The sequence below is a fragment of the Hippoglossus hippoglossus genome, chromosome 20 (genome assembly GCF_009819705.1).
Source record: "Hippoglossus hippoglossus isolate fHipHip1 chromosome 20, fHipHip1.pri, whole genome shotgun sequence".
Lineage (NCBI taxonomy): Eukaryota > Metazoa > Chordata > Actinopteri > Pleuronectiformes > Pleuronectidae > Hippoglossus > Hippoglossus hippoglossus.
Genome location: NC_047170.1, coordinates 17,491,479 through 17,513,230, shown reverse-complemented (window position 1 = coordinate 17,513,230; position 21,752 = coordinate 17,491,479). Strand labels below are relative to the sequence as shown.

Below are 21,752 nucleotides of genomic sequence, written 5' to 3'. Positions count from 1 at the left end.
CCATTTTATGGGATAATCAGCTGGTGCTGGTGTCCTGTTGTTGGCCTCTCAGAGAACATGAAGTCATGATGGCTTTATTGTGGAAAATGTCCTCCTACTTTACGAGATCTTGGCTGCAACAAACACATTTAATACTTTACATTTTTCGATCTATGTATCGATCTTGTGTTTAGATTGAAATGTTTTTTTTAAGAGGTCAAACTCAGTTCAAAAGAAGCTGCAGCCACCTCGACTTTAAATTAGTTTCAGGATTTACCAAACAGAACAAGCTTCTTCTATACGTCCGCTGCACATGAAAGCTGCTCTTACTTCCCACGTTGGAAACCTCATGTGGCAGCTCCACATATTTATTTGCATTTCTCAGCATATGAACGACTCCATTGTAACTGCGTTTAGCAAAAAACTGCATCAGGGGTGAATGTACAGTTATTTTACAGTCGAGGAGTATTTGCACATCAAAATGACAAAAACATGAGTTGAGTAGCCGACCAGATACTTTACGTTTAGTCTGCAAACACATTGAGAAAGATTTTGTCATGGTACATAACATAATCCAATTTTATTGTTGAAACTTGTTAATTTATGAAATGTTTATAATTTGATGTGGCCTGCAAATGTGACACATTGAGTTTGAAGTGTTCGTTTGACGACTTTATCATAAGTGAAGTAAAGAAACTTAGTCTGGGAATAGGAGGCATATGACACTTATATTCAGGTTCTTAATTCTAAGTTGGGTTATTACTTGAAAAGGTAGAAAACATCACTTTCCTCAGACTGTCCAGTGCTGCAGCTCCTCTTTTCAGCCTCTGTCCCAAACACTTGTTTGAATTCTGTTGACTTCTATCGCCCTGGAGACAGAGAAACAAAACCCTCGCGGCGAGAGACCACAACGAAGATATGAGAAAATCGTTTTTTCATCATTTCACTGAACCCACTCTTTAAACTGAAGGTGACATCTTCTTCCCATACAAATCATCCCGAGTACGTCTTCTCAGTACTGGTTTCCATGTGTGGCTCATTGGGCTCAGCTGCTGCAGTAAGGTGCTTGCAACATCATGCAATCAGCGTTCCCCACTGGAATGAAATAAATGTAACCGTTATCGACCACAAACGGGCTGTTTTGGATAAAACTCGCCTGTGTTGCTGTGTCAGATTGAGCAGATGTGGTGTCTCGCTGACTTGGAGACATTCTCTGTGTGTTAAACTGTCTCTCTGCACATGATCCACGCTGGACTCTCGTTTTGGGGTCAGGGACCGAGCCTCTGGAACAACCAGCCACAGGAGATCTTGGAGAATCTGTTTCCTGTTATATTTCACATCTTAAGATATAAAAAACACACATATTGTGCTGTATTAACTATTGTGAAATCATCTTTAATTAGTCCTGTCTGTCACATTCCTCACATACAGGAGAGTCACATGTGCAGGTGCTTCCTCATTCCTTAATCTCACATTTCTTCTTGGATGTGACGGCAGGAATGTGATCTTCTCTCCTTCACTGGTTCCTTTTCCCTCTGGAGATGACACAGTATGAACATTTCACTTTGTCCAGTGAGCAAAATTATCTGTTTGGTTATTGTTAAAATGTGCTGGAATGCTGCACAGAAAGAAAAGACGGTTGTGGCAGTGATTAAAATGATCTGACATGAAAACAGATGAGTCTTGTGCAAGAGTCTGTTGTGTTTCTCCTTTAGAAAAGTTTTACAGCCAAATCAATTCCCATGTCCCCATCATGTAAAGAGGAAACTTAACTTTATCCTTTTCAGAGCGAGTTTCTTTCTGACTGTTCTCATCATTTTCAGTTTTGTTTTTCCTCTGGACCATAATTTGACCACAAGTCAGACTCGGTCCTCACAGAAGGCTTCAAACTCTCTGGAGCGCTAATGCCCCAAACAAACCCACATTTCATCCGGCACCTTCACTTGGGAAACGTTTGCTAACTGCAGTCGATGCTGGACAGTTTTTGCAAAGAGCACAATAACCGAACACAGTTTTTATGATGATTCAAATTTGAAACAGGCTGTGTGGTCTTTTGCAATTTACCTCGGACTTCTTGCTTTTCATAACAGCATGCGTCTGACATCACAACAACAATTCATGGACACTCAGACATTCAATATTTCAAGTTCTACCAGCAAGAGCTTAACTTTTAATGCAAGAAATGAGCAATTTCACATCTGCCTTACATCAGAGTTTCCTCATTGTTTGTTTTCTGGCTTTTCGTTTCCCCATTAACGCAATCTTTTGATTTACTTTTGTGTAGAACTGGCTGTTATCTCGAGTGTTTGGGCCTTTCGCTATAACTTCTGGCAGATGTGTCCTCATATGAGTTCACAGTTCAAGTCAATCTAGTTTAAATCTTTATGAAAACAAGACAATCACACAAAGAGAGCGGCTGTGGGGGCGGCAGCAGCGGGTTTCTAAGATGCGGTGTGACCACAGCCGCAGACGATTCATCGCGTCACTCTGAGGTTTTTTGCATCTTTAAAGGCTGGAATCAAGTTCGTGACCCACTTGTTCTGGATTGTTGCTGAAACGAGGCTTTGTGCGCTTGTGAGTTCTCGTAGTGCACGTGCACGTACACAGAGGTGAACCTCAGACCCATGGACGTGTTCCTGAATCTGATGATCTGTGATGATCTGGAGTCAGAGAGGATTGAGGTTTGGTTGGATTCCAGACTCTCATCATGTGTGGCAGCTCATTACAAACTGCTGTGTTCTGACTGACAGCCGAGGTTCTCCGGCCCAGTTGGACTTGTCCAGATAATATCCATCATCACCTCATTATTATGACCCACATTTCTTTCTTTCTCTTTTTCCCTTTGTGATCAGGCCTCAACTTCGAAAAGTCTGAGCTTAAAAATAAACTTTGAAACATCTGCAGTGGTGCAAGTATTTGGCTCTTTTTTGTGTTGAGGTGATTTTAAATATTGCATTTTGTCCATTTCTCTATTCGTGCTGTGGTCAAACTGAACTGCAGTTCTACAGATGTACCTCGTCTTTATCCCTAGAACCAGTTATGCAAGTTTCCCATTGCAGTTTCTTTTAATTCAAAAAAGTTTCCTCAAAGAATCATTTAACATTCTGGCAGTGTACTGTCTGATATTATCCCTCATACACCTACAGCACAATGAACCCAGTAACTCACTTTTTCATTTCTTATACGGGAGTAATGTAGTTATAAATGTGTGGTAACTGTGTTTTTCTTTAGTTTGGTTTCTTGAAGCACTGTGAATTCACAATATCCCTGAAATCATGTTGCATGTTCTCACATGGGCCAAGAAACAGGGAGTTCACCTCACTGCAGCCAGTTATTCTCAAACACTTGATCGCCTGGCAGCCTCTTGTTCTTCATTCATGTACTTTGAAGAAATGTGAGCATTAGAGGACTTGTACTGAATCTCCTGAGCCTCCCTCCTCTTCTCCGCTCTCTTTCTCATGCCCAGCTCCAGAGCAGGTGGTGCTCAGACTCAGCCAAGGCTGATTACTCCGAGAAGTCACACCCTGACTGGAATTACTCACAGCTGACGTCGTCCTGCACTGACACGATTCATATTGTTACGGCTCTATTCTCATTATTGACGGTATTATTAATTTGAAACTATCCCGTCTGTGAAGCCAAATCCCTCCAACGAGATCATCTGAGTGGTGACAGATACAGTTTGTCTCAGGGACGATGCAGGACACAGGACAAGCAGTGATTCTGCAGAGCTCCTGCTCGATGAGAACTTGAGCGACATCTTTTAATTTCCATGGAAATCTGTCCAGCTGTTACGTCTCTGACCCAGAAGAGGAACATCTGCAGTGATGTCACTTTTGGACCAAGACGACGAGGAGGGACCGGCCGAGCTGTGGGAATGTTGGACAGAACTTTACTTCTGACAGTAGAGAAGACGAAAAGCAAAGTCTGTGTGGTGAAGCAGCCAGTTACAGATATTCTGATTCCAGGATGTGATCCTCTGGGACCTTTCCTCTCTCCCCCCTCCTCAGTGCAGGCTTCTCTGAAATGAGTTGAAGTTTATTTGTTAAATACTGGAGATTGTTTTAGCTGCATCCACCATCACAGAATCTGCAGCAGCAGCAGCTCTGGATCTCAGATCATGACGTGACACTCATCAGCTGTAGTGAAGGTTACGCAGCAGAAATGCACCTCAGTGTTATTTATTTTAATTGCTGCGGTCTGTAGGGGCTTCAATCCTATTAATGCATGGGGGGGGGGGGAGGGGGCCTCGCTTCCTGTGGGGGACCATCACTCGCCACGCACATGCCCACACACACACTGCTCTCGTGGATGTCTTTTAACGTTAGCACCCTTCAACTCTCTCTCTTTTGCTTTGTTGCTCTTTCACTCGCACACATACACACACACACACACATGCACACACACACACACACACACACACACACACACACACACACACACACACACACACACACACACACACACACACACCATGTGGTAAAGCCTAATTTACAGGAACTGCCACTCCGCAGCACGTGTGTACTACTCGAGGCTAACGCCTTCCAGATGCCCGCCGTCTATACCCTCTGCCCGTTCGCACTAAAACAACAGACGATTGTTCCAGGGGTCGTCCCGTTTAAGGAGAACCAGGTGTTGTGGGGACTGAGTCTGTGTGTTTGAGCGAGAGAGAGCGAGTGCAAGCAGGGGAGAAAAGACATGTTGTGGGAGGTGGGGGATTCACAAAGCACTAGCATGTCTGTTGGAGATAGAATAACTGTGGCACGCTGGAGAACGTGTGTGTGACAGACAGATAGAGAGCAAATGTGCATCCAGCTGTGCATGAGTGTGTGATGACATGGGTGCAGGCCTTAGAAAGATGGAAGCTCCTTCTCACCCTCTTTGCAAACTTTGATGGGGTGTATGTGACGTGTTGCCAAAGAGAAACAGAGCAGTTTAAAGATCACATGCTGTGGAGAAGCAATCACCGGGTTGACCTCTGAGTACTTACATGTAATACTTGCCGCCATCTCTTACCATGACCTGGGAAGGATTCACCTGGTGGAGATGTCCTTGTCCTTGCTCTGCGGTGGAAGGACGCAGCCTTGGAAGGATGTGGCCCTCGAGTTCAGTCACAGCTCGACTGCAGAGACAAACAGTTCATACATCATTAATAATTGCAGCATTGAGATGAACGAAGCTCGAGACAGCAAATAAACGACAGCAACATTCTGCACCATGAGAGTTTAACCTCTTACTCCATGTTTGTTTCTATGTGGTCGAGCAGCCGTTTCCTTTGTTTTTTGACTTTTCATCCCTGTTTCTTTTTCTAAGGTAAATGTGTCAGTAACTCATCGAGATTTATTTCCAGTTCCCCTCCTCTAACACGGTTCCCTCCTCTCCATGTTTGCTTTCTGCAGAGCGCGGTTCCCAGGGAGCCTTGGACCTTACGGAGCTGATCGGCGTCCCCCTCCCTCCCTCCGTCTCCTTTGTCACCGGTTTCGAGGGTTACCCGGCGTACAGCTTCGGACCGGACGCCAACGTGGGCCGCCTCACAAAGTCTTTCATCCCCGACCCATTCTACAATGACTTCGCCGTCACGGTCATAGCCAAACCCACCACGTGGCGTGGTGGCGTGCTGTTCGCCATCACAGATGCTTATCAAAAAGTAAGTCATGGTGATTGCCTTTAACTCCACTCACATATGTCTCTTCACATTTTAATTGTTTACCATCTTGTTGTTCAGATTGTGCACTTAGGTATAGCGCTGTCAGAAGTGGAGGATGGTTCCCAGAGGGTCGTGCTGTACTACACTGACCCAGGGACGACAGCTGGGACCCAGGAAGCTGCTTCCTTCAAAATGGGCGACCTGACGGGAAGATGGGCGAGGTTCACCCTGACGGTGCAGGGGGCGGAGGTGGGAGTCAGATCACAATTCAAAACGAAACCGATATAGGAACAAAAAAAACACAATTTGTGTACAAGTATGATAACAAGTTGATGTATAAGTCTTTAAAAATGGGGTCACAAATATATTTCAATATTATTTAAATAGCTGCACACTGTGGTTAATACCAAACCTGATATTTACAGCTGCAGATGTGGGATCGACTCAACGTAAACTACAGTTCCCATGTTGGTCATAATGAAAGATCGTGTTTCGTAGACTTCTGCTGCAGAGGAATAAACTGCTAGAGCCGTTAGATTTACACAGGCGATAAGTTAAATCCACTGTTGGCTTTTGTCCGTTAGTTCTTTCTGTGACCGCGAGAAGAAAAATTTAATATCACCAGATATATCCCTGAATAATTTCTGATGCAGTAAGTTTTTGTGTGTTTTCTGTAAAAAATACTTGCTTTCATCAGTTTTTGGAGAATAATAAGATTTGATGTCTTGTTTCTCAGGTGCGTCTCTACATGGACTGTGAGGAATATCACCGGGTTGCCTTCGTCAGGAGTCCGCAGCCTCTGACGTTCGAGGCCAGCTCGGGGATCTTTGTGGGAAACGCCGGCGGCACGGGCCTGGAGAAGTTTGTGGTGAGTCCGGGTGGGAATTGGATTTCCTAGAGAAGTTGTTCATGTGTGTGCCTGTGTCCCAATTCAGTCTTCGAAGGACGCAGCCCCTGAACTGGGATACTGCAGAGCCAGTGTCCCAGTTCTCTCCCAGCATCAATATTTAAAAATGTCCTCTTCCGTGCCTCATTGAATTTCTATGAATTCCCAGAGTCAGATCCATTGGATAAATGAGTTGAGAGCAGATGTGGAACAGACAGAGAAACGTGGCGTTTTGCGAGGTTTCCTATTTTACATCTGAGACATGAACACAATAGTCTTTGTTGGCAGCATAACGACCACCACAGGAGACGAGGAATGAATGACTGCATGTGTTTATGAGCCTCCATCCTGAGAGAGACCACATAACTGACTCGTCATATGTGATTTACATATCTGGAGTATAGATGACGGTCTCATCTTGAATACGCCGAGTGCAACCGTGAGTGCAGCCGCCAAATCTTCAGGCGGCAGAATATCGAGGACGCGAGGGTGGCGGTTCCATTCCCATACATCTGTTGTTAGACATATCCCTGAGGAAGCGTGTAGGATAGAGAAGTGGTGAGAGATCAGATGCACTCGATCTTATATTCTGCTCCCAAGGATCTTTAAAAAGAACAAATTAACCAGTAAATGCTTCAGGACGTTCCTCCCAATCATCTATGATTTGCTGTTTTGTAATTGCTTTGAGATGGAGGAAGAAAATGGTTTAGTGCAAAGGGAATATCGTTCAATTATGTGATGTATCTGCAAAGGTTTGGCAAGTGCAGCCAGAAAGATGAGATTTAAAGATGTTAAATCAAAATTCAGAAGTCTCAAAACGTGTGAAATCATCAATTTAATTAAATTTGATTTAATTGGAGAAGAGCTCATTGTGCAAACGTCAACAATTCTTTCCCTTACCCCCGTGGCCAGTGGCTAAATTCATATAAACACATGACCTGTGACCTTAAAAACTCAATCCAGGCCTCGTCTTCTTCCTGTTTATGTGTGAGTCCATGTGACGGAAATACGATGTTTTATTTGCCAGGACAGTGGAAAGAAGTTCTTATCGCCGAGCAACTTCATTTCACCCAATAACATTTTAATGGAGGAAATCTGAGGAGAGCTTGAGAGAAGTGCAGGATCCGGGCGGAGGGAGCTCTGTGTTTGTTCAGGAATCTCTTCGTCTCAGAGGGGGAGTCATTTTGTTCTGGAACAACCTAAAAAAAGGTTTCTACTACCGACTGTGGTTTGACACCAGCTCTGACGGACATATTTACATCGCGCCTGGAGAAAAACAACCTCACTGTTCCATTTAAAATCTCTTAAAAAAATATTCTACATCTACTTTATTTTGAATAAATCCTATAAAGGAAAACCTCTCTCTGATAAATGAATAATTGGCTGTGGACAGAGAGACTTGTAGCTTCTAGTCTTTATAGACTGAGCTTCTGTAAGTTAATTGCCCGTTGGATATAGAATCCATATTCCTCTCAGGAGGAAAACAAACTTTCCCTAAATGTCAGCCTCATATATTCTGTCAGAGCGTTGACCTATTCCAAGATTATCCATTTATCCTCTAAAGTTTATTTCTTCTAGTGCCAGAGTGTTTGGAGAATTGTGCAACTAACATAATGTTGATCTGATCCAATCAAAGTTTTCAAATTTTCTACTTTGAACTGATCAGCGACTGTGACCTAAGAGTCCTTCTCTTCCACTTGGAAACTACTTTTAGAGCTAAAATGCTTTGTGAATTTCTCCTAAACCCCCCAAAAAGCAATAGTGATACTGCTGATATTTATATTTCTACTAACTTGGCCATATAAATATGATATTAGAAAATTACAGAAATAAAAGAAGCAGCCAGAGTGACCGTGATTTGTTTCCAGGTTGGACTTTGTCTCTTTCTTTTTGTGCATCTTCTCCATCAACTGTTCAATGGAGGCAAAAATGCCAGAAAATGATTCTTAAAAAGAAAAATAGTGTCCCGAATCAAGTCCGGCCCGTCGTCACAGATAACTGTAACTGACACGACAGCAGAAAATCATGCTTCTTCTCATCTTTCTCCTCCCAGAAAGCTCCATCCCTTTTTACTGCTCCCTCTCCTCACACAAAGAGGGACCAGTAGTAAGTGTTGGTTTCCAGCTGCTCGGTGTTTGAACTGGCAGCTCCGTCTGAGATCCACCCGGGGAGATCGGTAGCAGCAGCAGTATTCCCCTGCAGTCGCGCATGCAAACAAATACTCTAAAATATCTCCTGCCACACTGACTTATTCTCTCGTATTTAGTTTTATGCTTTGCTTAGTTTCACCACCCCCCCATGTTGGGCGCAGGGAAATGTTTGTGTATCTGAGAGGGAGCATGAGTGAGCGATCCAGTTTATGAGTCCTCTGCTTCTCCCTCAGCAACTCTCTGTGTTTTTCTTTCTCATAATGTCAAAGAAATTCACTCTGTTAGCCAAGTACGCTCATGGAGAAATGTGCCTCCCTTCATGGTGCGGGTTGAGACTCTTTAAAAAGGGCAGTCTGGATAAAATTGTGTTTCGACGCCAGTGTTTTTTCTCCACCTTTTCTGGAATTAGCCATAAAAGATAATGGATAATATGTATAATGAGGCTTTAGCTGTAAAAAAAAAACAGTCATTACGTCCTAATCAAATTAACTAGTGACACCTTGTGGCACAAAGAGGCTACTTTCGTAAAACTTCATCACTTTACTTTATGCTGAGTTAAACGTGTCTTGACCCTGGACTCACAGTGTGAGTTGTCTCTCAGTGTCAGTAGCTGCACACACAGTCAGTAGTTAACCTTCATGTGAAGATCCCTGAACACTCGTCTGTGGACAACACCCACACATTCACACTGTATTCTCACAGATAAAGTAATGATATAACTTTGTACTTCCAATGCCAACGCTTGTCTGTATAAAGTTTGAAATTCAAAGCAGCTATTCAGAATATGCCAAGTTTCAAACTGTGTCTTGTAAGTGAAAGTTATTTATTGTGGTTTATTCCTGTTAAAATCACGGACTGTAAATAAAGATGGACGACGCGTCTCCACTTCCTCATACTGTAGCTCAAACTCTGATGGGAGTGAATTACCTTGTTGGGACCAGATTCATGTCCCCACATAGACATAGAGTATAAAGATGGACGACAGGAGCGGGGACAATGTCGTCCATCTTTATTTACAGTTTAAGTTTGTGTACAAGTTTTAAATGTGAGCAGCTACATGGTCTTTTATCGTCTTGAGTTGCTGTAAATAAAAATATCTGTTTCAGTGTCTTCTCACGTTGATTACTTTCTGAGAGACTGAGGCCAGTTTGGACTCGGTCATTCGTGTTGTAAACATGTCACTCAAACAGCCACGACAACGTCACATCCCCACGCGCTGACTTCATGTGTTTACGTTCCTGCAATTACAAAGTTTTACAAACTGTCGTCCATCGTTCAGCCTCGATTCTGTGGCCTGACTTCAGGGGGAATTTCACATAGTACAGTTGTTTGAGATTGTCAGGCACAAACTTTTTTGTTTGCTGCACAAACACATGTCTCCGATTTAGCTGCTGCACCGACTCACATCCACCCGTCCTCTCTCGCTCTTTCCCTCTAATCTCTCTGTTTCTCACTCCTTCACCTCCGTTTGAATTTGATCGTCCGTGTTTCCATTAAAAACAGGTGTTCGTCCTCTGGCCTGACGTCAATATCAATAAGCTTGGCTGAAATTGCCTTTTGCTGATTTAATTAGAGGAGAGGTCCACTGACTCGGGGATGTAGAGAACTGTTCGCTGTTGCACGTGGGAACAAGTTTGTGCGTGCACTTAATAATTGGGTTCACAGCTCTTCTGTTAGATTGTGACGCCCCGAACAGAAGCTCAGAATTCACAGCTCCATTGTTGCGTCTGATGCCCGATGACCCCATTAAGCTTCCGCTCATTAATCTCGGCCAATTGAAGCACTGCTGTTCGTACGGTCTCATGAATCACCGGTGGACTGCTGCTGTGTTAAAGTGTCGCAGTATTAACACGTCTACAGGCCCCCTGCTGATCCGCTGACATGATGTGCAGCAGCTGTTAATATGATGTAAAGTGTGAAAGTATTTTACATGTGAATTTGCAAAAAACAATATAGGCTTTGTTTTGGAGCGGAGCCCGACACACCTGCTTCACTGAGAGATGTTGACGTGTGAATATTAGCGTGTGTATTAACGTGTTGGCCGAACGAGGGACAGAGGTTAATATGTTCTGCTGAAGGTCGGAGGAAGCGTGTTGATGTGTGGGAATCGACGCTCAGCTTCAATAACATTTAATGAGACAGATTGAACTAAATTACCGTGTAACATAAAACACTCTCTTCTCCTCCTCCTCCACCTCCTCCTCTTTCTCTTTCTCCAGGGCTCCATCCAGCAGCTGGTGTTGAAGTCAGATCCCACGGCCCCAGATGACCAGTGTGAGGAGGACGATCCGTATGTGAGTGTGCACGAAAACACACACACACACACACACACACACACACACATCTGAAAACACACCCAAAACACGGAGTCTGATGTGTGAAATACACACACATCACCTCTCTAGTCCAAACCTGGAACTATCGCCTCCTCTACTGGTGGAAAAAGTGCACTTCAGTAAACTATATGGCCAAAAGTATATGGACACGTCTATCACCTTTATGTACATGGTCAAGGTGAGAGGTAACAAAGTACAAATGCTTAGTTACTGTACTTAAGTAGATTTTTCAGGTATCTGTAATTAAGTATATAATTTTTTCTGATGACTTTTTACTTTTACTCCACATTTTAACTCTCATCTTCGTTTTCATTCTCAAAACAGACTTTACTTTTTGTTTTGATGCATTTAAAGTGAGTTATGAGTTTCTTTTTAATTTTATTTTGCATCATCGAGCGATTTCAAGCTAAATGGATTGTATCTGCGCTCATCTGCAGAAAACCACGTCCGTGATTTTATGTTTTCCAAGTTTTTTCGCTGGTCAATCAACTTCTCCTGCAACAGAAACCAGACCTCAGCCACATCCCATAATGATTTAGGGGGAACTGGAATGCAGAGTGAAAGCCAGAGCTCATCACCCGACACATTTGTTGGACCTCGTTAATGTTGCTTCATGGGAGCGAGTCCCTGCAGCCAGGGTCCAAAATCTGGTGGAAAGCATTTCTCAGACAAGTGTGAAGTTTAATAACATCAGATTAATGCACACAATTAGTACTTGAATATTAGGGATGGGTTAAGATTACATTATCAAGGGGTTCTTCAAACCAGTTCCAGTTTAGTTTCTTCTACATGGAACCAAATCTATTTTAAAACACATTTCCTAAAGCAGATAGACAAAAGTTACAGTTACAGAAGGTGTTTAGTTGAATTAAAATTGAACTTGTGCTTTTCTATCTATACTTCATATTCTCTATTTGCATGTTGTATTCAGTACCAGTTGATGTTGCATCACGTATTTTGTATTTTCCTTTATTATTGTTAAGAGCTTTAGTTGCATCAGATGTGAGTGAATTAAATCAAGTTGGATTTGAACAATCTGAAACTGTGGGAACCGAACACTGGGTATAAAATAATTATTTTTCATTCTTTCTTTTTTCCCCCTGATCCACTTTTCTCATCCCACAGTTTGAGCTCAGATAAAAATCTGTCTGTTAAGTAGCGTTTAATCATTTCTGTCTTTCTCCGTGTTTATCTTTGGATCCTGCTCTCATTTCTCTCTCCAGGCCTCTGGATACGGAAGTGGTGATGATGCCTATGACGACGCTGAAGAAAGAGAAGAAGTGAAAAAGATTGTGGAGGAGAGAGAGTACACCATGGTACACACACACACACACACACACACACACACACACACACACACACACACACACACAGACACACACACAGACAGACACACACACTCTCTCCTTCCAATTTCGCTGATCTGGACTGGGACCAAAGAAAACAACTCTTATCCTTTTAGGTCTGCTGGAGTCTGGAACATGGAGCAGCTCTGTGCCAGCTCTGCTCCTTTTGAAATACAGACAAAACTAGACGAGAGTGAAGGAGGATTTAAAGACCACAGATTATATAACTTTAGAAAATACTGACATTTAGTTGACCTTAATCACAAGAGAATAGTCGCTTTGGCATTGTGTTGCCTTCCAAATTCCAAATACTTGTCTTTGTTCAAATGCTTTTTAAATAATATAGAGAAGACAGAAGAAAATAAAGTTAAATGGGTGATTGTGACATAAAAGCAGTAGGTCAACTTTTTCAAACACAATTTTTTCTAGAAGAGGCTAAAATACAAGAAGAGCCATCTTCCCAACAGATTTACAAAACCAAAAGACAGCAAATTATTCTGTTCTTTTCTATTTAATCTGTCTAATGTAGATAAACAGGAGAGAACCAGTCACCTGTCAGCGTCGTCACTGACGTCCATTCTTAAACTAGAGAGATATAACAGAACACACATAAATTTATAAAAATAATTGAAATAGCTGCTTATTTGCAGTAAATAGTAAGAGTACTGTAGTAGTAGTAGTAGTAGTAGTAGTAGTAGTAGCAGTAAGGTCTAGCTAATAATCGTCTTTTTTAACCTCTCAGGTTCTTTTCTCTATCATTAGCAAAACTTTACAATTCCACATCCACAGTAAAGATCTTACCGACATGATCTCAGCCTCGTTGGTCTCAGGAGATTCCAGTGCCTTGCTGAAGGGCACATGGATAGAGACTTTCAGAAGGAATCAGGGGGATTGAGCTCAGATGTTTCTGGAGAACCTCACTGACTCTCGGTCTTGTGTCTCAAAGATTCACAAATATGGAACAAAGAGGTTTGACAGATCATATCCAGGCAGCTCTGAGATATTTGGATGAGAAATATCTCTCAGTCGTATCAGGAGAGTTAAAAGACAGATGGAAACCCCCATCATGCATCATCCATAAGCAGGACACTGAGTTTTGATGGGGTCAAGACTTCCTGTCATCACTGTGTATCCTGTAAAAACAGTGCAGAATTAATGTTGAAGTGATGCAGCACAGATTGGTTCAATGTGTGGAACGTGGAAAGTGTCTCATTGTGGACTCAGAGAAAACATCTCGTTCATTCTGTTGATAACAGTGTGTTTCTTCTTTTCACTTTCCGAGCTGTAGTTTGTTGAATCATGACAGAGAATAAAAATCCTCTATAAAACTAAATGTATACAAGTATGATTATGTTTTTTGTAGTTTAAAAGTTTATGGATGTTTTACAAAAAACGAAAGAAAAGCAAATCTGATTTTATAATTTTAAGAACTAACGTAAATCACATTGGAACATTTAAACTATGTTGAATATTGGACAAAGTGTTTTTGTACAGTTACAGTTTGATTATTAATTTCTTTCTCCCATGTTTATAGCCCCTCCCACAGCTGGACCCAACTTACAGCACGCCGCTCCGAGCTCCGCCCACTGAGCCGTCCATACGCAGCGATTATGACGATGATGAAGATATGGAGGAGACGTCTGGACATGAGGAGGCGATGAGCACAGTCAGAGGTAAATTCATTCTGTAGATATGAGTCACATCAGGAGGAGATGCTGCACAGCTCGTCCTGTACTTCTCTAAATTAGCCAGCAGATGGTGATAAAGACAAGGTAGCTGCAGCCTTCATCTCTTTTTCTACCTTTTATTTCTGTCTTAGAATAAAGAGAAGACAGAATAAAGCTTAAAAACAATAAAAACTGCACCAAGTACAATAATCATTTGTGTAAAATTAAAGTGGTTAATGTCTAATGAGCAAATTGTTTCTCTGTCACAGCTCAATCTTCTCCAACGGCGACTCCAGCCTCAGCCCTGGACACTGTAAGTATTTATTTATTGTCAGATATGAACTTTAACCTTGTGTTTGCTCCCAGATGCAGTTTATTACTTCATTATACTCAAGTATCTCAAAGCCAATGAGTCTGTTTTTTAGCTTAATTAATGTCGGTGTCATTCATTCAATCTCAGTCCCTCCAGGTGTCTCCGGTCACGAAAGGCGAGCGAGGGGATCCAGGTCCGGCCGGCCCACCAGGACCCCCTGGCCTTCCGGGACAAACCTCAGCAGACGGAGAGGGAGGGGAGCCGGGACCACGGGGTCCACAGGGGCCACTGGGACCCACAGGTCCAGCTGGAGCACCGGGGAAAGACGGACAGCCTGTGAGTTTGAAATGCTTCTTCTTCCCTTTGCAATGTTCTGTTTTTAAATGTCACTTTCTATTTTTATAAAACATCACATGAGCTATTCAGAGCAGAGTCTGTTATTTATGTGAGTTCTGAAAGTCAAATGAATGGTTTTCCATTTCTGTCTCGTCTCCAGGGGACTAAAGGTGAAACTGGTTTGCTGGTGAGTCTCTTCAGTCTTATTTTAGTGTCTTTAGGGAAAAGTAATTCAGGAATGTCCCATTTTCCACACACAGTTGCTAATTTAGAGCTTCAGTTTATTATATCTGGATAAAGTGTCAGCTTGAGACATGATACGATGATGAGACACTGTCTCTGGTATATTGAGCTGAGCTGTTTCTTTCCCAGGGTGCAACTGGGACTCCAGGATTCCCAGGACTTCAGGGAGAGCCTGGTACTAAGGGAGAAAAGGTAAAAAAAAATATATATATATACAGTAATAACTTATTAAACATTACTCTAACATTACTCTTTTAATAACATTATTAAACACATTAAATACCTAAATCCATGGACTAATAAATGAGCAAAACAATAATTCAGTAACAATAATAATGATGGAAAGTGAAATAAATACATAATTATCCCATGGTGTCTTCTTCAGGGTGATCTGGGTGTTGGAGTAGCGGGTCCTCCAGGGCCTCCTGGACCTCCAGGTCGAACCAGCTCGGGGACCATGTTCATGGTGAATTGTTAAACTATTGTTTTAACCCTCTTGGACTTAGCAGAACCTGGTGTACTTCAGTTACTAATGACAGTCAAAGTTATTTTGGAGATTTGGCCTAAATCAAGTTAAGATATTTCCCTTTTTGCTCTGAGCTAGCTGAGCTTCAGGCTGAAGTTTTAAAGTTTTATTGATATAACTTTATTCCCTTAATCTGTAACTAATTCATGGTGCAGGCACTTTCCTTGGGTTGCATGTTTTATTCTAGTCCCTCTACACGCTCAGTGTTATTATGAATTTAAAGCCACTTGTCTTTATTTTGCACTGAAGGAGATTAATAACAAATGATTATTTTACGTTTATTCATCAACAAACTGAATATATTATTCACTATTGTAAAGAATTTGATGTTACTTATAGTTCTGTTCACTCCCACTTTAATGCACCAGTTCTAATAATAAATCTGAATCCTGAATAAAATCTGAAGTGTTTAGTTTAGTGTAAAACTCTTTAATTGATCTGATTAGTTGTGATCATTGATAAGTTATTGGTGATTGGCTTGTTGACTGACTCACTGGTCATGTCATGTGTTCACCAGGAGGGGTCAGGATTTGAAGAGTTTGACAGTGATGCAGAACTTATTCGGGTGAGTTAAAGTCTTTTTTAACTTAAATCTTTTATTATGACACAGTTCATTTTAAAGTTTGTGACTCAGTTTTGAAAATAATGAGAAAGAGAAGAACAACATGTTTGACGTAGCATCTTGAGGCACCTTTTTTTTCCATAGCGTATTAGTTGAATATTTTGATCACTTTCTAAGACTTTTAAATGTGTTGTCTTGTTTCTTCAGGGAGCTCCAGGGCTTCCCGGCCCCCCTGGAGAGCCAGGCACCCCAGGGACCTCGTCCGGAGACGTCTTTCCTGGACCACCTGGGGTTCCTGGGAAAGATGGGAAGGACGGAGTGAGGGGTGAACCTGGACTTCCTGTAGGTTCTACGTTCTTTCCTCCTTTTCTTTGCTCTCGTTTGCATTTGACAGTTCATCAAAAAGAGCAAAATCAAAGAGGGAAATATATAAAATATGAAAGTCAGTGGTTATATATGAAATGTGACAAAGGAATTCTTGAAGACCGATTATTTTCTGAAGCAAGATATCAGCTTGTGGATGTTCATCTTCAACATGAAGATGAAACACGAGTTTTGTCGTCCTACGATCACTCTCCTGACCAAGCTTCTGTTTCCAGGTGATTGTGGAGTGGTTTAGTGGCTCTGGGTCTGGGTCTGATTCTGGGTCTGGTTCTGGTTCTGGTTTTTGGTCTGGCTCTGGTTCTGGTTCAGGGTCTGGTCAGGTATTAACATCTGGCCCCAAATCAAAGGGGCTGAAAAGACAGAATTTCCCCCAACGTTATTTAAAAAGAAACCATGTTCATTCACTGCTTACTTGCCATTGCTTGCTGTGCAGTATTGTGTGTGTGTGTGTGTGTGTGTGTGTGTGTGTGTGTGTGTGTGTGTGTGTGTGTGTGTGTGTGTGTGTGTGTGTGTGTGTGTGTGTGTGTGTGTGTGTGTGTGTGTGTGTAGGGTCAAGTCCTTTATCTACAGATAGCATTAAAGCTAACAGCATTTGGCTTCAGAACATGGTCTCCGCTGTAGCTTCAGTTGGGGGAAATGTGTCTTTTGTCTCACAGGCTTTTTACTAATTGTGTGAATGTACAACTCACATGTTTTAATAAGAATCCACTGCACCACTGTGAAGGTGCATGAAACGTTTGTTCGCCTCAGTTTCTGGTAACTCATCAGGTTTGTTTTAATACGGCCTCATGTGAACCAGTTTGTACTCGATAGCTTGCACGTAGCAAAACATTTCCAAAGAGAAATATGGTTGCTCGTGCATTTAAGTTATAAATGTGCTTTTATTTTTTTGCTAAATCCTGAAATATTCCTGCAGGGAGTGGATGGAAAAGATGGCGATCCAGGGTCTGCTGGCGAGACGGGAGAGAAGGTGAGGGGGAGAACAAAATTCACAAAACTGACTTTAAGAAATCCAATAAAATGTTCTAATAAACAATGTTCTTATGGAATGAATGAACTCATTAACGTTCTGATTACAATTTAAAAGGATCTGAGTTATTTCCTCTTGTGTGAACGTGCCCAAACCTTCGTGTGGCTCCTGCTCGTGTCTCTGATTTCCCCTGAGCCGGGCTCTTAGTGCTCCGTTAGCAGAAAACAACTACACACAATCTAAACACCCACCTGACACAGGCGCCGAGCTCCTAATGAGGTGACCCTGCAGACTAATAAAGCTCCGGGCCTCCGGGGGGGTCGCTGCTCTGCCTCTTTGTGCAAAACAGAAACACAGTCGCTCTCCTGTCGTCGCTGTGGTTAATGTGCTGTGATTGTATTTTATTTGTTAACAGGGAGTCCCCGGTGGGAGCGGCCAACCAGGACCAAAGGTAGGATTTGATTATTTCCCTGCAGTGAACCATCATTATCATCATAATTACACTGGGCTTTGTGTGGTATTTACACATTTACAACGCTGTGCATCCCAGCCCCATTATATACAGTTCGGAAGATGATTTAATCAATGTTTTTCATTTGTCTTCTGTCTCCCAGGGAGACCAGGGCCCTGCAGGGATCCCAGGCTTCCCAGGGTCAGAGGGTCCAGGAGGGCAGCCCGGTCCCAGGGGTCCACCGGGCCCCCCCGGACCCCCTGGAAGAGGCACATTGGACTATGAGGTACAGCTCGACTGGGATACTTTTAATTAGACATGGTTTTAATTATCAAGATGTTTAATGAATAAAGATGATATCTTTAGCATCTTATCTATACTTACATCGCTGTAAAAACATTACGAGACCGCTGCAGGATTATCAGTGTCTCTGGGTTTACTATTTAAAGTTATCGATGTACGACTGTGATGGCACCAAATGATCTGCTCTTTCAGGTTATGTGGGTGTTACCTCATCTCCATGTTTTGTTCTGCAGGACTTGGAAGGATCTGCCATGCGGGGGGGTTTAGGCTCTGCTCCCTCCCCAGGACCACAGGTACAGTGAGTGTGTGATGAAGAGCAGCATCCTGCCCCAAGTGTTATCATGATGTCGTTAGTCAACTCGTCTTGTTGCGTCAGATGTTATATTCTCCCTCTGTTTTCCACAGGGTCTCCCTGGAGCTCCAGGACAAAATGTAAGTCTTATTAGTTACTTAAAACGTTATTGCCAGACTCCCCTTTATTGTTGACGTAGATATATTTAATTCTACAGTTCAGAGGAGTGAGCATCTTGAATTTAAAAACTTGTTTATCTTTGCCTCTTTCAGGGTACAGACGGTTTAGACGGCACTCCAGGAAAACCAGGTCAAAAGGTGAGTGTTATCTCAGCCGCCTCCTGCTCTGCTCGCTCACATGTGTTTCTGCAAACTAGAACAAGAAAGACTGTGTCAGTGATGTTTTATCAGAGAGAAATATTTACTGTTTGAATGTTACCATTAGCACATTGTTCAGTGATGAATGGAGCCCGGTGGATGTTTCTCTGTTGCCTCTGCAGGGGGAGTCAGGTCCTGCAGGACGACCAGGACTGGATGGGCTGAAAGGGGCCGAGGTCAGAAAATGGATCGATTGACAGACACATCAATAGATTAATGGTTTCATTAAAATTGTCAGCTTTCACATATAATTTAGACCAGTTGATACTGTGTCCTTTTTCCATAGTAAGTAACTGGTAAGGAGTCTTCATAGGCTAAAACTTAAAATGACTGAGGTACATGAATGGATCCTAAATGAAAACAAACATAGCTTTTATTATTATTATACATGATAATTACGTATAAGCCTGTGAAAAACACAATGATAGTGACAGAAATCAATTGTATGATTGAATTTTGCTTTATTCTGTCTCATCTGCAGGGAGCAAAGGGAGACAAAGGTGATTCAGGACCAAAGGTAAGAGACTCACAACACTTCGGACTTTCAGGTTGCTCCATGTTGCTGTTTGTTAAATGCTTTAAATATCAACTGTGTATTTCAGGGTGAGATGGGACGGGACGGACTCAGTATTCCCGGCCCTGCAGGACCACCTGGACCTCCAGGACCCCTCGTCAACCTCCAGGATGTGAGTAGCACCTGATCACATCCGGCCAAGGCCTTCGCAGGATGGAGCTGTGCACTGTTCAGTGATGAAGCTCACACACTCTGCATCTGTGTCTTCTTCAGCTTCTACTCAACGACACAGACGGTGCCTTCAACTTCTCAGGGTTTTTTGATGCTCAGGGATCTGCTGTGAGTATCAGGAAGAGAAACACCCTTCATAGAGCCAGTTCTCTTGAAGTGTAACAGAAGATTGTTGGATATTTGCAGAGCGTAACATCTGTATGTTTCTGTTAATGCATTCAGCTGTTTCCAATTTGAAACAATGCAAAGAAAAGGACATGACATGAGTACGTAAACACGGATGTGACGACCTGTAGGGACGACATTTTCCCATCAAAACCGACTCAAACATACAGATAAGGAGTTATTTTAGTTTGAATTTAACTTTAACTGATTGTTTTGCACAGGGTCCGAAGGGAGACATTGGGTTTCCAGGTGTTCAAGGACCTTCAGGACTTAGAGTAAGTGATATATACATGTGTCTTTATGATTTCAGTAGTTATTAGTGTATTTTTTGTCATTGGTTTGTGTCTTTTGTCAGATTTTAAACTTGTTTTCTTTATAGATTTCCTTGTTTTTCAGAAATAGCTCCTCTAATTTCAGCATTTTTAATTACGAGTTCATATTTCTGTACACGGACTCAGTATTTCTCAGTCTACAGTGGCTTGTTTGTTTGTTTGTTTGTTTACTTTGCTGCAGGGTGAAAAGGGCGAGCCAGGATTCAGCATGGCAGCAGATCAAGCCGTGGCGTCGGACCTGGTTGGTCCAGCGGGACCCAACGGAATCAAGGTTATATCTCTTTTAAACTTATTCCTCTTTTACACTCACATGTTCCCCAGGATCAATAACAGCTTATTCAAAAATCCTTTTCAATGTAACTGCACATATCAGAGAAGATTTATTTGTGTCTGCAGGGAGATGACGGTGTAGCTGGACCCCCTGGTGTTCGAGTAAGTACTGACGTTGAGCAAAAACAAGCAAATTCAACTAAATTAACTTTTCTGGGTTTTTATGTTGTTGCTGTGGATGAAATACACTGTAAATATATTTCAGAAACACAATCAGACCCTTTGTTTTGTTTGTAACAGGGACCCGTGGGACCCCTGGGGCCAAAAGGAGAGTTTGGTTTCCCTGGAAGAGCTGTAAGCACCAAGAACTCACCAAACATTACCAGTGTGATTTAAGATTTAATTCAAGTAATTGTTGGTTCTTTGAATCAGGAGCTTCAGGTTGAAAATTCTCGTTTTCTATGTTCTTTTCAAACAGTAGTTGTTTGTCTTCTACTGTGAAAAAACACTGAACACATCATTTTAGGTTCCGAACACCTGCTGTTGGAGAAGTTTTACGTTAAATGAAATCGCACAGTCGACAAACCACCCAATTTCCCAAACGTCCCTGTGGGAATCATTAGTGTTAAAGACAATCTAACTTTACATATAGCTTTTGTTGTTGTCGTCACTTGGATGATTGTGGATAATGTGTGTGTGTGTCTGTGAAGGGTCGTCCAGGCCCGATTGGACTGAAAGGAGACAGAGGGGACTCTGTTGGGCTGCAGGTGAGTCTCCCACCAGGGGGGGGGGGGAATCAAGAGAGAAAACTCTGAAGTTTGACAAATGTAATTATAAGTTTTATAACGTCTAATAATCCCTTTTTAATCTGTGTACTTTTGTGTTGTATCCTCTTCATAAGGGAGCTCCAGGCCCCCCTGGACCACCGGGCCGCCCAGGAATGTTCAACTGCCCCAAAGGAGTAAGAACAGACACTCACATACTTTCATTAATATATACTGGACATATATATTTTTTCTTGTTATTATTGTGTACATGCTTATGATCCTCTCTCCTCTGGTTTCTGAAGACAGTTTTCCCCGTCCCTCCCAGACCCCACTGCAAAATGGCTGTAAGTTTATGTCTACAGTGTTTCCACAAAATGTTCAGACCCCTTCACTTTTTTTAAGCCTCATGATAAAATCTTTTAATCTTTGAATCCCCACATTCATCTGCACTCAGCTTAGAAAAAAAGTGAAATATCACATTGACATAAGCATTCAGACTCTGGACAGATGTTTCTCCACCTTGATTGTCTTCCTGAGCAAAGACTTGATTGATTGCACATGAGCCGGGCCTCGGTAAACCAGAGGTGACCTTCATGAAAACCTGGTCCAGAGCACTCAGGACTCTTGAAGCTAATGAAATCTCTGGGGAGACCTGACAATGTTTGTCCTCCATCTAACCTGAGAGAGCTCGAGAGGCTCTGCAGA

The 21,752-nt window shown here is 42.3% G+C and overlaps 1 protein-coding gene across 4 annotated transcripts in view; it reads left to right on the top strand.

Moving 5' to 3' along the window:
- LOC117754173 (collagen alpha-1(XVIII) chain-like) overlaps positions 1 to 21,752 on the top strand; it is a 48,878-nt gene that overhangs the window by 22,060 nt on the left and 5,066 nt on the right. The window contains exons 3-33 of one of the 4 annotated variants that reach the window (XM_034572932.1): positions 5,379 to 5,626; positions 5,705 to 5,875; positions 6,363 to 6,494; positions 10,882 to 10,956; positions 12,222 to 12,314; positions 13,879 to 14,017; positions 14,281 to 14,324; positions 14,472 to 14,660; positions 14,821 to 14,847; positions 15,033 to 15,095; positions 15,289 to 15,369; positions 15,947 to 15,994; positions 16,199 to 16,333; positions 16,591 to 16,695; positions 17,292 to 17,345; positions 17,761 to 17,796; positions 17,960 to 18,082; positions 18,333 to 18,392; positions 18,505 to 18,531; positions 18,664 to 18,708; positions 18,891 to 18,944; positions 19,250 to 19,285; positions 19,371 to 19,454; positions 19,556 to 19,621; positions 19,900 to 19,953; positions 20,192 to 20,281; positions 20,407 to 20,442; positions 20,581 to 20,634; positions 20,991 to 21,047; positions 21,182 to 21,241; positions 21,350 to 21,391. In XM_034572932.1, coding sequence (XP_034428823.1) covers positions 5,379 to 5,626; positions 5,705 to 5,875; positions 6,363 to 6,494; positions 10,882 to 10,956; positions 12,222 to 12,314; positions 13,879 to 14,017; positions 14,281 to 14,324; positions 14,472 to 14,660; positions 14,821 to 14,847; positions 15,033 to 15,095; positions 15,289 to 15,369; positions 15,947 to 15,994; positions 16,199 to 16,333; positions 16,591 to 16,695; positions 17,292 to 17,345; positions 17,761 to 17,796; positions 17,960 to 18,082; positions 18,333 to 18,392; positions 18,505 to 18,531; positions 18,664 to 18,708; positions 18,891 to 18,944; positions 19,250 to 19,285; positions 19,371 to 19,454; positions 19,556 to 19,621; positions 19,900 to 19,953; positions 20,192 to 20,281; positions 20,407 to 20,442; positions 20,581 to 20,634; positions 20,991 to 21,047; positions 21,182 to 21,241; positions 21,350 to 21,391 — 2,528 coding nt within the window. Of the gene's footprint in view, positions 1 to 5,378; positions 5,627 to 5,704; positions 5,876 to 6,362; positions 6,495 to 10,881; positions 10,957 to 12,221; positions 12,315 to 13,878; positions 14,018 to 14,274; positions 14,325 to 14,471; positions 14,661 to 14,820; positions 14,848 to 15,032; positions 15,096 to 15,288; positions 15,370 to 15,946; positions 15,995 to 16,198; positions 16,334 to 16,590; positions 16,696 to 17,291; positions 17,346 to 17,760; positions 17,797 to 17,959; positions 18,083 to 18,332; positions 18,393 to 18,504; positions 18,532 to 18,663; positions 18,709 to 18,890; positions 18,945 to 19,249; positions 19,286 to 19,370; positions 19,455 to 19,555; positions 19,622 to 19,899; positions 19,954 to 20,191; positions 20,282 to 20,406; positions 20,443 to 20,580; positions 20,635 to 20,990; positions 21,048 to 21,181; positions 21,242 to 21,349; positions 21,392 to 21,752 lie in introns of all 4 variants that reach the window. The other 3 variants (XM_034572931.1, XM_034572934.1, XM_034572933.1) reach the window with 3 other exon arrangements.